The following is a 16,428-nucleotide window of genomic DNA, read 5'->3' as shown; positions in this document are numbered from 1 at the left end:
GTCCTCCCATACACATGCGGCTCATATCATAAGTACCGCACAATTATAGATGTAAAAACAGTGCATGCTTGCTGATATATACGTGCTTTGTGTATCTCAATACAATAACAACTCTTCGTTTTATGCATGATTGCATTTTGGATCCACCAAAGTTACATAACGGTACAACTCATAACCAATGTCTTTTGTATGGTGTGTACCCAAAAGCATATAATCATGCGACACATATTGCATAACAAAAAAATGCAATGTCAATTAAACTTCTCTAAATAGCGGCAAAAAGAGCATTGTAAACAAAGAGCATCAATAAACAATAAAAGCACAGAAACTAACAACAATATCTTATGACCTTAGTTTGTGAATCGATCTAAATAAATCTTATTTACTAAAGCTTAACCCGTAAAGCTAACCCTAAACCTAATTTTTCCCCCCCATTTTTTCCTCCACTTTTCTAAGTCATTGGATCTTGCGCATTTAGGCGCCATTCAATTTTAGCCATTGATCATATTATATTTATCTCTTCTATTTTCCGAAACAACTATTTCGTATTTATCTCTTCTATTTTCCGAAACAACTATTTCATATTTATCTCTAATTATAATTTTGGTCATATCCGAAATTTGTTATCAATTCACTTAAATCCGAAATTTGTGTCATTGGATCTTGCGCATTTAGGCGCCATTCAATTTTAGCCATTGATCATATTATATTTATCTCTTCTATTTTCCGAAACAACTATTTCGTATTTATCTCTTCTATTTTCCGAAACAACTATTTCATATTTATCTCTAATTATAATTTTGGTCATATCCGAAATTTGTTATCAATTCACTTAAATCCGAAATTTGTTTTGCTATAGTTTTGGCCATCCGAATCCTTATTTATTAATTAACCTAACAAATTTCCCTTTCAAAAAAAAATTAACCTAACAAATTTCATTCGTATCCTTCTTCTTTTTTTTTTTGAAACAAATATTTTCTACACTTTTACGATTGCAATCTTACTTACTAAAGCTTAACCCCTAAAGCTAACCCTAACCCTAATATTTTCCCCCCATTTTTCCCTCCACTTTTCTAAGCCATTGGATCTTGCACATTTAGGCGCCATTCAATTTTAGCCATTGATCATATTTCATATTTATCTCTTCTATTTTCCGAAACAACTATTTCATATTTATCTCTTCTATTTTCCGAAACAATTATTTCATATTTATCTCTTCTATTTTCCGAAACAACTATTTCATATTTATCTCTACTTCCGAAACAAATTGGCCCTACAACTATTTCATATTTATCTATAGCCCTATTTTTCCGAAACAACTATTTTATATTTATCTCTTCTGTTTTCCGAAACAACTATTTCATATTTATCTCTTCTATTTCCCCCAAGCTAACCCTAACCCTAATATTTTTCCTCCATTTTTCTAAACCATTGGATGCTCATCATTAAAGCACCATTCATTATAAACCATTGATCATATATCTTAATGCTATTCTCTTTGCTATCATTCAACTCCTCTCCCAATGCATGTTTCCAACGTGACTTTTATGTTCTCAATGCATATTCAAAATTTTATCATTTTCCAATGTTCCCTTGATGGTATCTACACACGGCTGTGTTCATCTCTATCATCTCATTTTTTCTGAAAATGATATCTTTCTTCTTCTCTCATCATTCCAAATCCTCTCTCTTTCTCATGGATCCTCTCCACCCTTCCCATTCAATTGATTTTTGTCCATCACTTTTACCTTAACCACGATATGCTTGTGAGTTCTCGCATGATCTTTTCCGAACTTCTCTCTCTTGCCATGCCAACCATCGTCGCCGTCACCGGTCACGCCTCCGCTACAGGTTACTTCCTCACATTATCTCACAACTATGTGTTAATGCGATCAGATCCTAGATTTCTCTACATGAGCGAACTTGACATCGATCATGTGATTCCGGCGTGGTTTATTGCGATTGTTGATGCGAAGGTTTGTGATGCAGCGGCGAGGAGGAAGATTGTGATGCAGGCTGCGAAGGTGACGGCGAAGGAGGCGGTGAGATTGGGGATTGTTGATTCAGCGCATGATAGTGTGGAGGAGACAGTGAGATTGGGAATCCTTCATAGATGAAATATGAGGTAACAAAGCATCAGATTTTACTTTTGTGTATTATTTGTTTTGCTTATCTTATTTTCTATTTCTTTATGGCTATTGTTTCCTCCCCACAACACACAGAAGGATCATGTATATTGGGAGGGTTGGTGATTATACAACCAATTTCTTAGTGAAATCAATTAGGAAACAACAAGATCTACATGTTTGTGCTAACTTTTTCTAGGTTATTGATACCTTTGTTAGACTGAGTCCCTTTAATCTGCTCTTATTATGATATGTTAATTTGTTTGGATCAGCAATTGAAAGAAAGTAATTTTAGGTTATGAATTCGTTTTCAGGTTTTTCTCACAGACTTTGTCGTGTTTCTGTTTTGCTTTGGAGTGATCTGGGCTGGTTTGCCTCAGCTGTAGCAGCTTCATGCAATTTTGCTTCTATTGTGTGGTTTTTTTGTCGCCTGCTGCATCAGTTTGTATTATTCAAGTCTATGGTGTTCTACTGCATTTATTTTGTGTTGTGATGCCTTGGTTTAGTGTTTTGATCGCAACGAATCTATCTGGACCGTTGTGCCAATTTTGTTTCTGAGCATGGGTGCGTGTGATTGATGATTTGGCTTTAGGCGGTGGTCTTCGGTCTGCAGATTTTGTACTGTATAATTATTTTTTTGTTCTCAATGCAATTCCCTCTAAGGCTGATGGTGTTAATATTTAGTGTTATGGATATGTAGCTTATGCGGAGATTTGTTTTGTTAGTATTTAACTGTTTAAGTATCTTCAAAATGAGGGTTGATATCAGATTGAGAGAATTTTATTCATTGGGGGTTCAAATGTAACCTACTAACAATTGTGAGTTCTTCCTTTTTGTTTGTCAATTTTCTGCAGTGGTTCTAAAATGATGGTGTTGGTGTTGTAGTTACAGTGTTTGGTACGAGTTGTTATGTAGCCATGGTATTATCATCAATTAAAGCTTTTGATCAATTGCAATAACATCAACTCTTTCATTTAATATGCTATAAAATTTGAATCTTCAAATGGCATTTGTCTTGCAGTTTTGCATAACACCGGAAAAGGAAAATTGTTTCTTTGTTGTTCATTTCCACTGAGATTATGAAAGTTACATAAGTTGTAATCTGGTGATGGAAGGAGGAGGATGAAAGCATATGAAGGATCATGATTTGTGGAAAAACATTTCACATTGTGTTTGAGGTTAGTATCTATGATCACATTGTTTGTAGTTTTCTTTTTAGAATACTTCCAATTGCAAATCACAGCTTTTTATATAAAAAGTTTGGTTCCACATTGCTTTAAGTTTTGTAGTTTTTCTTTCGACATTGTTCTTTTAACATGAACTTTTTATTGTTAAGAAGAACATTCTAATTGTCTTTTGATCAATTTTTCTTATTTTTTAATGATTTATTTTGCCAATCATACAAGATTTGGAGTTTATTTCTGATTCGCAGTTCACATAGTCATGGTCTTCACTTATCAGTTAATTTCGGATTGAATTTATACTTTTAGGTTGATTTCTTGATCTGCATACAATGCTTCAGTTCCTGTTGGATGCATCTCATTTGAATAGGCGTGGTCCTTTTGCCTGTCATCGAGTTGAAGTTCCTCAGTCTGAGTAGTGTGTTCCAGTTTTAGCAGTGTTGAGATATGCATATTGTTTTCGGATTTTGGCTGTTTAATTAGATTATTCAGGTCATCACAAGTAAAATTAAATTAATGTTACATATCTGATGATTGCTAATTTTCTTTAGAGGGATTCGTTTTTGTTTTATGAATAATGTTGCTTGATTGAGTTTCCAATTGTTATGTTGTCATAGCAGGTAAACAAAATGGCACATTTGAGTGAAAGATGAACATGTTCTAAAGTGGTGTTGGGCTTGCTTATTGCTCTGCGATTTTTATTGTGGTTGTTGCAGTGTGATCACTATGTTTTGGTTCAGCTATGGTGTTACCATGGATTATATTTTTGTATTCTCTTTTGGTTACAATTGGATGCATGGGCATAGTTTTTGAGGGTATTATGTGCAGCTATTTTTGGGTCCCTTAGTGGTTGTTTTAGGGTAGTTTTTATCTGGTTTTTGAGTGCATTATCACACAATTTTTTGATGTGCTTTGGCCGTTCTTTGTTCGCATATAGTATACCCTTTGTGTGTTGTTTTTGTGCATTATCAATGAAGTTTGGCTGTTTAAAAAAACATATAGATGTTGTTATATTTTTTTCAAGTTTCTATGTAAAATAAGGTCTCCACAAAAATGTGTTTTATATTACATCGTTTGATTTAATCAATATTAAAATGAAACATACTTATTCTAAATGTTGATTTACATGAAGTCCACAAACATGATAAAGAGAATAATCATCTCTATTGTTTAAATGTACTATTGTTTTGTTTCTTTTGTACTTTTGCATCCACCATATGTTAGATTTAATGCTTATGTGAACTTTCACCCATAACTTTGTATTTCAGCTAATGTCTTAAAAAATTGATTTTGAATATGAACTACTCATTATATCATAGCTCAATACATTGAATCATTAAGTTTGGTTTTTTAAGTGACAAGTTTTGGTTTTTTGCTAAAATAGGTTTTTATTTTTATATTCAGTTTGGTCCTAATGATCCTTTATTTTTTGTGCTTGAAGGACAAGCGATATCTGGAAGTAATATAGGTGACAAAGTGTTTATTCCAAGATTATCTTTAACCCCATCTGATATCAGAATTCCTTTTAAGTTTCAAAGAAGGCAATTTTCGATAGCTGTTTCTTTTGCAATGATTATCAACAAAAGTCAAGGCCAATCTCTAAAGCATGTGGGAGTATATTTACCATCGCCTGTCTTTTCTCATGGTCAATTGTACGTGGCATTGTCAAGGGTGACTTCAAGAGATGGTTTGAAGATATTAGTATCCAACGATGATGTTGAAGAGGCGGATGTAACGTCTAATGTGATTTATAGAGAAGTTTTTTGAATTAACCATGTTATAGTCCATCTCTTGGTATGACTTATGCAATACTGTATCTTTAATTCTAAACTTTTTCCTTAGTGTTGAGTGGTCTATTACAAGTTTACATATTTTTGTTAATTTTTACAATCGATATGACCTGTGCGGAGCACGGGTCTGAGTTCTAGTTTATTACTTAAAAAAAAACACGTCAATTAAACTTTTCTAAACAACGGCAAAAAAGAGCATGTAAAGGAAGTGCATCAATAAACAAAAACACCACAGAAACTAATGGAGAGCATTAGCATATGACCTTCATATGTGAATCAATCTAAAAGGCCCTAAGCCCCAAAATTTCTACAAATAAATTTTTTTACCGAAAAAAAACTATTTTTTTTAAAAAAAAAATTATTGGAAAAAATTACCGGGATTTTTTTTTTACTTGAAAAAAATATGAAAAAAAATTTTACCGGGAATTTTTTTTTACCGAAATATTTTTTTTTAAAGTAAAAAAATATTTTACCAAAACTTTTTTACTAAAAAATATTTACTTGAAATCAACATTAAATGATGGTACCAAAGCTTGCATAACACACCAAGGAGACATTAATGATGACATGTCCACACTTGGGAGGGAAATTCAAATTTGAAAACTTGAAATCAACATTAAATGCATCATTAAATGATGGTACCAAAGCTTGCATAACACACCTAGGAGATGTGTTTGGGAGGGAAAACACAAAAGCAATTAGGGTTAAGCATTTGCTTGACCTAACTGGCTTTTATAATAAGTATGATTAATTTATAAAATCATCTTAAATTACCAATTTAAATACTTCCTCCTCTCCCGTCCTTATGAAACAAAATCAAAAAACATCAAAACCAATACAATCCTTAATTTAATGAAATTTTTTTAATATTTTTACGAATAGATCCTCATAAAAAATTATGAAACATTAAATAAACCCATTAATATTAAAAAGATAAGGATTAAATGGGGGATAAAAAAGTCTTTTACGCAATAATTACACCTTCAAAGTTGTGACGTTTTCTTATAAATAGGACCAACTTTTTTTTAAAAAAAAAATCTTATACTAAGGACCGGAGTCTTTTAATGCATAATAGTTTTTTATTGTGCACTTCGTTAGTTAGAATAGTCTTTCAATATTAACATTAAGTCTTTTATATATGGACTAATAAGCTAATAAGTAACTATATTGAGAGGCTAATTTGTAAATTTGAGACTTTAAATTTACAAAATAAAATTACTCATTCAAATTGTCTGGCATTCGTCAAAATGCTCCTTTAAGAGGATTCACACTACCTACAATAAGAGTTTCATTTTCATATTATGATCTAGAGGGTGTGGGACTTCAACCGATCGATAGAAACTCATTGAAAACCGATCGATAGAAACTTATCTACAAACATATTAACGACAACAAAAGTTAAATCATATATCTGAGGAAGCAATTCAATTCATACATTATACTTTTATTGTTTCAAAAAAAGAAGTACATTATACTTTTATCACAACGACAACAAACAAGATTACAAGGCAACACATATGCTTATGAAATGAATATTGGTTTCCTTATACCAACATTGATACATATAATTCAATTAAATTTTATACTTATTTTGTTTAGGTTATTTATAAAGTCTAGAAGTACCCAACTTATTTTTAGTTGCTGCATGTATTCCTCCCTTTGATCAATCCATCCATGGATCACACAATGTCTTGGTAAAAATGCCTCTTGAATGCATTCATATGAACCTCTTGCAAACAAATAGCAACCAACAAAGATCCATCATCATCATAACTAGGAAGAAGCAAAGAATCTCCATCTGAATCATGTGTTCCTGGCCCCATATAAACTTCTTTCCCCCATCCAAAATCAAGTCCATAAATTGGCAATGTCAACCAACTAACCACTCCTAAATTTGGATTCCCATAAAATGGCCCTTTATCATCACTCCCCATTTTAGCATGAAGATCTTGAAACTTAGTCAAATCCTCTTGCTTCTTAAAATACTCGATTCCCATTCTCACATACTCATCATTCACTTTCACAATCGCTTCCCTTATCCTACTTGAAGCATACCCTAAAGGCTTATACATTAAATCCCCTGCAAGACTAGTAGCTACAACATCCAAAGTCCCATTCCCACAATACCCTTTTGGTAAATTAGGCTCCACACGATTCCTCCAATCAACACAAACACCAAGTGAAGTTGGTTGGTCATTTGCATGCCCTCTAGCTTTACTTGCACTTCTCCAAACATGACCCGTTAAAGTTTCATACCTCGTATAACCTCGACCATTACTAGGTTTTTCCCAACTTTCATTTGCTGTTTTTCTCAACTTTTCAACTTGTGTTTTACTCACTTTGAGCATAGCTACTGTTGTTTTTTTCTTCCTTTCTTCAACATTATTCGAATTTCCTAACAATAACGGAGGTTCATTAAACTCCCATTCATTAACATTAACATTGTTACCATAATTTGACCTTGACGTAAACACGTTTATATCAAAATATGGCATTGTTTTCACAGGCTCGCCACGCGCAAGCCGTGCCCACTCAGAAGTGAAATGCAATGCGCTTCGTCCATCAGCAACCGCGTGTGAGATTAACAAACTAATGCTAGCACCACCACATTTGAAATTTGTGAGCTGAACAATAACCAACGGAATGTCTTCAATTGGGCGTGTGTAATCGATGTGCGGGATAAGGTAAGGGTAATATTCACAAGAAGGTGAAAAGTCACCTAGTTCGGATAATGTTAACGACGATTCTGCTTCGATGAATTGAGCACCCAATGAGTTGCAATCGACATCAAAACGACCGTTTTCTTTCCATTGTAAACGACCAGCTAGTGGATAAAACGGCACAAGGACTTTGCTTAATGAGTCTTTCAAAGTGGTGGCGATTTTATTGGGGGAGGCAAGCCATTTTTGTGGGGGGCGGTAAAAGTAAATTGTTGAAACGTGTGTTATGTTTCCAATTTGATCCCATTCGGATAATGGTAATCGACCATACCATGTTGGTTCCATTGGTCTCACAGAGTAACAACTTTTCAATGTTACTTTTGAGGAGGAGGAAGATGATGACATGTTTGCTATCATATTTCCGTCACACTTTGTTGTTAGTTTAGTTTGTTGGATCAAAAGTTCATGGAGGTGTGTTATATATATACTAATTACTAAGAGGTTGTGATTAATTGGGAAAATTGAATAAATATGAGAAATTAAAAATGTTTGTCTTTGTTGCCGTAAATGGCGTGTTCAGTTGGATGAAATGAATTTCATGTGATGATGTTTTTGTTGCATGAAAGAGTCGGAATTTTAGCTTGAAATTAACCCATGCAATGTGTACATGATACATGCAGATTTCATTTATGAATTAATTTGACGTTGTTCTGATTGGATTATTCAATTGAAGTTGGCTTCTATATTTGTTCCTCACACGTAATTCACTTTTCTATGCTAAAGGAAACAACAGCATTTTCAGGGTCTACTTTTTTTTCCTCCTTTTCAATTGACAAATATTTTCAATCTCAACATTTTTTAATAGTTATTATTATTATAAGCAATTTTTTTTGGTGAGGTTTGAACTTTGAAACAAAGTTATTTCATAAGCTTTTCTGATAATTTTTTTTTTTTTTGGTGAAATACATGTCCGATTCTAATTAAGTTCTCACCCTGTAGTTGTCCACCCACTAAATCACATGCATTTTTACAAGAAAATATTGCATACTGCACTTCAAACGAAAACTACAATTGATTCTGTCAAATGACTTTTATATTGTATGCATATAAGTGAAAGATACCCATCCGTCCCAAATTATACGACGTTTTGATCATTTTATTATAAATAAGTTTACAAAATTATCTTTCATTAATAACATAAGAAAGAGAAATTAAAAATTTTAAAATGTATGACCCAACCTTATCCTACTTGATCAAAGAAAACAAAGATTTGAAAAAATATAAAATAATAAATAACTGAGGGCAGAGTACGAAAAATAAAATTTAATATTTTATTAGTATTGTAAAATGATTGATCATTTACGACAAATGATGTATAATTCCTAAAACAGAAATGATAATTAGACACAAAACTAGAGACAAATATACGACACCACCGTATAATTATACTGTTTTTCCTTCTTTTTTTTTTTTTTTCATTTTTTCTTTCCCTCTCCAATTCCATCTCCTCCTTCCGTCTTCTGTTTCTGCTCATGCTCTCCCCCTTGCATCTCTCTCTCTCTCTCTCTCTCTCTCTCTCTCTCTCTCTCTCTCTCTCTCTCTCTCTCTCTCTCTCTCTCTCTCTCTCTCTCTCTCTCTCTCTCTGGTAATACTTTGGTGACATAATGTCACCGTGACATTAAATCTGGGCCACACAAAGGGTTGTGTTGTGTGGCCCAGATGTGTTGTATGGGTGACATTAAATCTGGGTAACACAAAGGTGTGTGTCATGTGGCCCAGATTTAATGTCACGGTGACATTATGTCACCAAAGTGCCACCCCCCCTCTCTCTCTCTCTCTCTCTCTCTCTCTCCATTTCAACTTTCTCTCTCTAAGAGAGATGGAAAAACAGAATGGATTTCGTACGGCGTCCGAACAGATCTCGAACGGCAGTTTCGGATCTCCGGCGACGTGAGAGAGGAGAGAATGGCACCGACGGCCTGAGATCTACATCCGAGAGTGATGGTGGTTAGTGTTGGACGGAGATGAGGTCGGCGGTGGCGGCGAGGAGGATAATGGAAGAAAAGAGAGAGATGAAGAAGAGGGGGTTGATGGTCGTCACTGTTGAGAATGATGGTGGTTGTGGGGAGGACGGCGGTGAGGATAGCGGTGGGAGGATGGTGGTAGTGAGAGGAAAGTGGAAGAGTGGGTTCTGCAAATGGCACCCAGAGAAGAAAGGAAGAAGAGGGGTGTGATGGATTTACAACAATGCCCCTGGTTTAAGTTTGAAAAGTCTAAAATGCCCATGATATCTGTATTGTGTCAAGTAAAGTGTGTTCAGTTATCATTTCTCATTCCTAAAAAAAGTGATATAAGTATTTTTGGATCATGAAGTGTTCGGGTGGGTCCTTAGCCTTTTCTCTTTTCAATTTTTGTGTTGGATGAAGTTTTACTTTATTTTTGAATGGGGATTTACACAGCTTGTACGTATTGCTTTTTTATTTATTGTAATTTGTTTGCCGCTTAAAATAATAATTTAGGATCATGAAATTGAAATCAAACATATAAAAGTATTAATCTGTCATTAAGAGAAAATAATTCTAGTTTCATCACATCAAAATTGTTCAATCATTTTTTTTTTAGGAGACTAAGTAGCTCGCTAAAGTGCATAAAAATGTGGAATTGTTAATTTGAACCCTCGCCCTCAACAACATTGTTTAATCACTTTAATAGATCTAAATAGACTAAGTTATATTCAATTCACTTTTAATTATAATCAATTTATTACACTTTAGCTTCTTAAAAAAAAAATTATTACACTTTAGAATCAAACACAAACTGGTAATATGCATACAAGTATAGGTAGTAGTGGCGGAACCATGGTTATTATAAAGTCTGGGCAAAAAAAAAAATTGCAACACATTTATAGGGGTTTACATACGAAATTGCAAGCAAATAATCAAAAAATCTAAAGAAATTGTCTAATTTATCAGGGTTTATATGAGAAATTCAGAAAAATTTACATAAAAAATTGCAAAAAATTTTGGTCAGAGTCCGGGCAACTGATCTGGCTCGCCGGACCTTAGAACCGCCCCTGATAGGTAGTATATGTATTTGGATGTGTTCGCAGCTTTTTTAGTTCAATTGTCGACTGATACATGAAAAGTTTGTCATGTAATGTTTGTTGTAGCATTTTTTGTGTGCTATTGAGGTAAAATCACAATAACACGTAAGATGGAGTGGTAACAAATGATTAACCTTCACACATGAAAAATTATATAGTAGATAATTGAGATTGAGTCCAGAAGAAAGGTTAGATTTCCACGACGTATCAAATCAATATTCAAGTTTTAAGTGGAAGAGATATCCATATTTAGTGTATAATGCCCCTCAAATAGGATTACTTCGGGTAGGGCAAATCTGTAATAAACAAAAATAAAAGATATGGGTGCCAAACCCACATGCCTATTCGTTTAATCAGCTTAATCAGACCGAGTTGAAGTTTGAGATCGTACCACTTAAATTGACTCAAATTGACTAATCTCACTTAATCAGTTGAAAAAGTGTGACGATAATGAGCAAAGCGGGTCAGTTATTGGGTCAATTTAAAAAATCATGTGCTTTTTTCGATTATATTTTCTGCAACAATTTGCTTATTTTTTCACTACAAGTCAATAAACTTATAATTTAACCTCCCTAAAAAAAACTTATAATTTTACCGTTTATGTAATGGTTGTTCTAGTTGTCGGCCCCTCGACCGGTCGAGAGTCAATAGTTTCAACTTGAGTCATGTCTATTCGGAGCAATGTAATATCGGTAATTTTACATTTTTTTGTCTTAGTTTCTTTCAATAAAAAAAAAAAAACATGTTTTTTTAAAATAAAAAAAAATAATATTAGGCTTGGAAATTCGGAAACACTGACTTACAGAGTTGTTGGTGTCGCGGCGGGTAAGAAAGAGAGTGTGGGTTTAGGGTTTTAGCGATGGCGTCTCGACCGGAGCGGGTGGCACCACCTGAGATATTCTACGATGATACCGAAGCTCGCAAGTACACTTCTTCTTCCCGTATTATCGATATTCAGGTTCGGTTCTTCTCAATTTCCATTTCCTCTCTCTCTTCCAATTCAATTCATTTCTCATGATTTTGCACATGATCCCAAATAGGCCTCACTCTCAGAACGAGCATTGGAGCTTCTCGCTTTACCTGAAGATGGTGTTCCCAAATTACTCCTTGACATAGGTATTATATTTCAATTTCAATTTCAATTTCAATCCATTTCAATTATCATATACACCGCATGATTTGTGTAGGTTGTGGATCCGGACTCAGTGGTGAGACACTCTCAGAGGAAGGTCATCAATGGATTGGTCTCGATATTTCACCTTCAATGCTTAGTATGTTTTCCTTTTCCTCTATTCTCGATAAACAACTTAATTTGCAGTAATAGTATAAGCGTTTTTGTATAAGCTAGTTCTGTAACTAACGATGAAAATAAAAATTAAACTAAATTGCTTTATATAAGCTATTCGCTGTTTTCATAAGTGCTCCTTGACAATCACACAAGCGCTTATGTCGGTAGATAAGCTCAAATAAGTCAAACCAAACAAGCCATAACCATAAGTATTGTTGTTCCTATCTATTTTTTATTGTTCGTAATCTTATTTTAAAATTCTTAACTCGTAGACATTGCATTGGAGCGAGAGGTTGAGGGTGATCTTTTACTCAGTGACATGGGTCAGGTATTACATTCACCTAATTTCAGCTTTGTGTTTGTTTTTGTTTTTGCTTCTGTTCATGTCAGTTAAATGTTATTATGCAATAAATGCTTTCAGCTTCCTTCCCTTTCTGATTATGTCCATGTGCAATGATTAACTTATCCATATCTAACGACATTAAAATGGATGCTCTGCATCCTGCCTTACGGTTGTATCTTATACTGTATCTTTGGTTTCAGGGTTTGGGGCTTCGTCCTGGAGTTATTGATGGGGCCATCAGTATATCTGCCGTTCAGGTATGCTTTCGATAACTGAGAAAATCAAACTAGAAAAGATTACGAGAATGTGTTAGGCCTATAGTATGGAAGAAATGATACCCAGTTATAGTGGGTCAAGTTTAAAGTTTCGGAGAACTTTTTGTGCTACCACTTTCCCTATTTTGGACCGGGTGTTATTTAGTTATGTTTTTCCACCTTTTCTACCAAAAGTGATTGAGGTTTACTCATTTTCATTACTAATTTTGTCGACTCTTGTATGATAATGCAGTGGTTATGTAATGCTGATAGATCTTCTCACAACCCTCGGTTAAGATTGAAGTATGTTCCTTTCTTTATTTATTATACTACTTAGTTGTTTGTTTCAAAACCCATTTGTGTTGAATCTCTTTTAACTCCTCTAAGCATATATTCCACATTTCTCTGACTTACCATCTCTATTAAGATTGGATTATGCTTGAAATTTTCACTTTTACACTCACTCCATAACTATATAATTCATATTCTTTTGCAGGGCTTTCTTTACATCTTTATACAGATGTTTGGCCAATGGCGCTAAAGCAGTTTTTCAAGTGTATCCTGAAAATGTAGACCAGCGTGAATTGATTTTGAATGCTGCAATGCATGCTGGATTTTCTGGTGGCATAGTGGTGGATTTTCCACACAGGTATGAATAAATCTTGCAATACCACGGGGTCTCTGTTCCATCAAAAGTAATTTGCCTGAAAAATATGTTTTTATTCATTTCTAGTGTTTGTTTTATCCATCAGCATCCAGTATTTGGTAGGTGTCATAATCACTGGGGAATGGAGTCTTGTGACAGATTAACATTATAGTGTAAAAATTTATCCGGAAAAAAAAAAAAAAAACATTATAGTGAAAAAGGTTCATGTTATATTTGACCTTAATGTGATATAAAGTAAAATAATATTATGTAACTCGGGCGTTCTCTATGTCCATTCATCCATTCTCCTGTCACTGCTTGTTTTGGCCTAACATTATTTGTGAGAATCTATAAAGGCCAGATACTCTGAAATGGATAAAGTATCCACGACGTACTCGTGACATGCGTACATACTCCTGTATATGCGTCCAAGGAGTTTCATCCTATTTTTTTCCTTTTAAAAAAAGTAATGACTTGTACATTTAGGATACTTCTTCGTTACTTTGGGAGACAGATCCAAAAACATTTCAATGTATTTTGTACAACCTTGTTCTTCATGTTGCGAAAGGAATTGTAGAACATACTACAGACTCCTTTGTTCATTCTTTGAGGATATAAAAATAGACGTTGTTGTGGTATTTCAGTGTAGATGTATGTGATCTATTTGATGATAGTGGCACTTTAATTGGGAGAGTTTTATATTATGCATTTACATAAAACAAGTATATTTGTTTTAACATATCTCGGTCGTAGCATATCTTAAGTTCTTACAAATTTTCAATATTTGACTAATTATGTTGGTACTGTGCCCGTATCAATCAAGCCATAGGTGAGTTGAAATATATTAAATGTCTTTCTGAATCATCTTAACTTCCTCACTCTCACCTGAAAAAGTAAACCATCTTAGCGCCTGCTGAGATGAAAGATGGGATAAAGATCACAAATGTGTAATGTATCTGGTCATACATTGTTGATTATGTAACATGTTTAAAAGAAAATTTACGATAGTTCATTGTTACGTGTTTTTGTTTTGTTCGATTTGGTTTTTAGCATTGCTTTATTTTGAAAATAATTGTTGCATAGCCTTCTTGAGCATGGATTTCCACTAACTGGAGAACAATTGTCTTATGTTAGTTCTAAGAAGAGAAAAGAGTTTCTTGTTCTCGGATGTGGTCAACTATCAACGAAAGCATCCTTGTCCAAAGGTAAAACTGAAGATGAAGAGATGTTATCCGATGAAGAGAGCGAAGATGAAGAAAATCAGACAGTAAGTCTCACCACATCTGTGTATTCGGTTCAGGAATTTCCAATAGGCACGATGAATGTTTCTTTAAATTTCATCCTTCAAAGATCACTACCTATTCATTTTGTTACAACTTATGCTTTTATTTTGATTAGTTAGATTTATTTAAAGATCACTATCTATTAATAAAATGGACATTTCTCCTTTAAAGAGTGCAATTTACTTTACATGGTAATGTGAGAAATCTCAATTGCTGATGAAAAAAATAACATGCATATAATTTAAATTATGGATGTGTTAATATGTCAATTATTATTTTTCTTATAAGTGGTTAAGATAAGATGTCTTTACCATGTTAAGTGAGAGTTGCATTTCAAGGTGTTGAATTCCCATAAATTTATTTCAGATATGAAAAATGCAAAATATGATGATACATTGCTTATGTAGATGCAGCCCTCCTTTTTGTATCGAGCTTATATTTAGTTTAAAAAATACTGCAGGTGCGTTTGTCAGACAGGCATAGACCCTTTAAGAAGCAGAGAAAGAATAATAAGAGCAGCAAGGGAAAGGAATGGATACTGAGGAAGAAGGATCAAATGAGAAGAAGAGGAAACGATGTCCCTCTAGATACCAAGTACACTGGTCGGAAACGAAAGGGCCGCTTTTGACAGTTTTTGGTGTTTGCCTCAGAGTGTTGCATATTTACTTTGCATATTATTAGGTCTTGAAGTATGTTGTACGCGTTTTTTAAAAGATAGATCATAAAATCTCAGTTTTGATCGAATTGGTTCCTACATGTACACTTAAATATGCGCGGTCCAATTGTAGAATACAAGTAGGTTTTTTTTGGGTATTTATAGCTGTCTCCATTTTACATTTTATCAATATTTGGTCTTGCTGTACTTCTTTTCATGTTTGAGATTTATAAATTTCGTAAGTTATCTTTTTTTTTTTTTTCGTGATTATTTACTAGTGACTAATTTTATGATTTGGTTTATCAGCTTAATGATATATCACATGATGATTGTATTTTGCTATCCAACAAATCAGAATTATGTGAAACTCAGATTTAATGTTCCGAAAGGTTTTTTTTTTCTCTTCAATTCATGTGATTGTTGCTGGGGACATAAGGGATTACAAAAGAGAGCTCTGCTAAATACAGCGAATTGGTTTTTCTTGAAATTTCACAGGCGTATGTGCCTGTTTTTTTTTTTTTTTTTTTGGTAGTGTTATATGCCTTTGTTTTGAGAACCTGGAGTCATTTTATTAACATTTTTAAATAATTAATAAAAAGTAAATAAGCAAACTGTTAACTGCTTTGTCAATGTAATTCCTGAATTTGTGGAAATCAGCCGATAGTGGTGCTACCTGGTTTGGGATAACTCGGGATGATTTCCATTCGCGATATATAGCATTTTTCATATATAACATAATCAGTGATTAAACATTTAGTCAAAAAGAACATATAGAAATTAAATAGGATATTTCACTTTAGCTACCATTTATTATATTTATATAGTTTATATACCAACTAGAAAAAGAGTTATAGTTTAAAGATTAAATTGACAGCTTATTCTCAAATTTAAAAAAAAAAGAATTTATGTCTAAATATTCCTGAGTTACACATGAATGTTTACATCTGATAGTTTCTCAATGGATCTAACTTCTCTAAAATAACCAATTAACTTCAAAGAATAAAATGAATAATATCAACTATTGATTGACAAATTAAATACAGACATTGTAAGTACATCATAACAAATCATAAATTTAATAAATTAACAATGATTAATT

General features: G+C 33.5%; 2 protein-coding genes and 1 long non-coding RNA gene across 7 annotated transcripts; 2 read left to right on the top strand and 1 right to left on the bottom strand.

The window, feature by feature from the left end:
- The first annotated feature begins 1,479 nt into the window (after positions 1-1,479).
- LOC146903099 (uncharacterized) lies at positions 1,480-5,148 on the top strand. 5 transcript variants are annotated; one of them, XR_015022787.1, is made up of 5 exons: positions 1,480-2,125; positions 2,441-3,046; positions 3,148-3,304; positions 3,617-3,799; positions 3,928-5,148. It is a non-coding gene; the product is annotated as an uncharacterized LOC146903099 (long non-coding RNA). The 5 variants fall into 5 exon arrangements; XR_015022788.1 differs by having other exon boundaries at positions 3,617-4,122; positions 4,749-5,148; XR_015022786.1 differs by having other exon boundaries at positions 1,514-1,851; positions 1,990-2,125; positions 3,617-5,148.
- A 1,347-nt stretch (positions 5,149-6,495) lies between these two features.
- SHT (spermidine hydroxycinnamoyl transferase) lies at positions 6,496-8,224 on the bottom strand. The gene has a single exon (XM_085736325.1). It carries the CDS (start codon positions 8,172-8,174, stop codon positions 6,777-6,779), a length of 1,398 nt encoding a protein of 465 aa, XP_085592451.1. The 5' UTR covers positions 8,175-8,224; the 3' UTR covers positions 6,496-6,776.
- A 3,437-nt stretch (positions 8,225-11,661) lies between these two features.
- Positions 11,662-15,580, top strand: RID2 (S-adenosyl-L-methionine-dependent methyltransferases superfamily protein). Its single transcript, XM_085736209.1, has 9 exons — positions 11,662-11,818; positions 11,901-11,976; positions 12,048-12,131; positions 12,421-12,476; positions 12,692-12,748; positions 12,999-13,048; positions 13,242-13,394; positions 14,526-14,658; positions 15,135-15,580. Exons 1-9 carry the CDS (start codon positions 11,720-11,722, stop codon positions 15,300-15,302), a joined length of 876 nt encoding a protein of 291 aa, XP_085592335.1. The 5' UTR covers positions 11,662-11,719; the 3' UTR covers positions 15,303-15,580.
- The last annotated feature ends 848 nt before the right edge of the window (positions 15,581-16,428 follow it).

Source organism: Medicago sativa, chromosome 8, assembly GCF_051527215.1.
Source record: "Medicago sativa cultivar Bolivia chromosome 8, Bolivia_mono, whole genome shotgun sequence".
Taxonomy (NCBI): domain Eukaryota; kingdom Viridiplantae; phylum Streptophyta; class Magnoliopsida; order Fabales; family Fabaceae; genus Medicago; species Medicago sativa.
Note: the sequence above shows the minus strand (reverse complement) of the source record. Positions and strands in the feature narration are given on the sequence as shown.

What these genes read in the sequence shown, in the direction of transcription:
- SHT (XM_085736325.1), bottom strand. Translation starts at nt 8,174, where the DNA reads ATGATAGCAAACATGTCATCATCTTCCTCCTCCTCAAAAGTAACATTG.
- RID2 (XM_085736209.1), top strand. Translation starts at nt 11,720, where the DNA reads ATGGCGTCTCGACCGGAGCGGGTGGCACCACCTGAGATATTCTACGAT. An exon ending in CCCGTATTATCGATATTCAG is followed by an intron (nt 11,819 to 11,900) that starts GTTCGGTTCTTC and finishes GATCCCAAATAG; the next exon opens with GCCTCACTCTCAGAACGAGC. An exon ending in TACTCAGTGACATGGGTCAG is followed by an intron (nt 12,477 to 12,691) that starts GTATTACATTCA and finishes CTTTGGTTTCAG; the next exon opens with GGTTTGGGGCTTCGTCCTGG.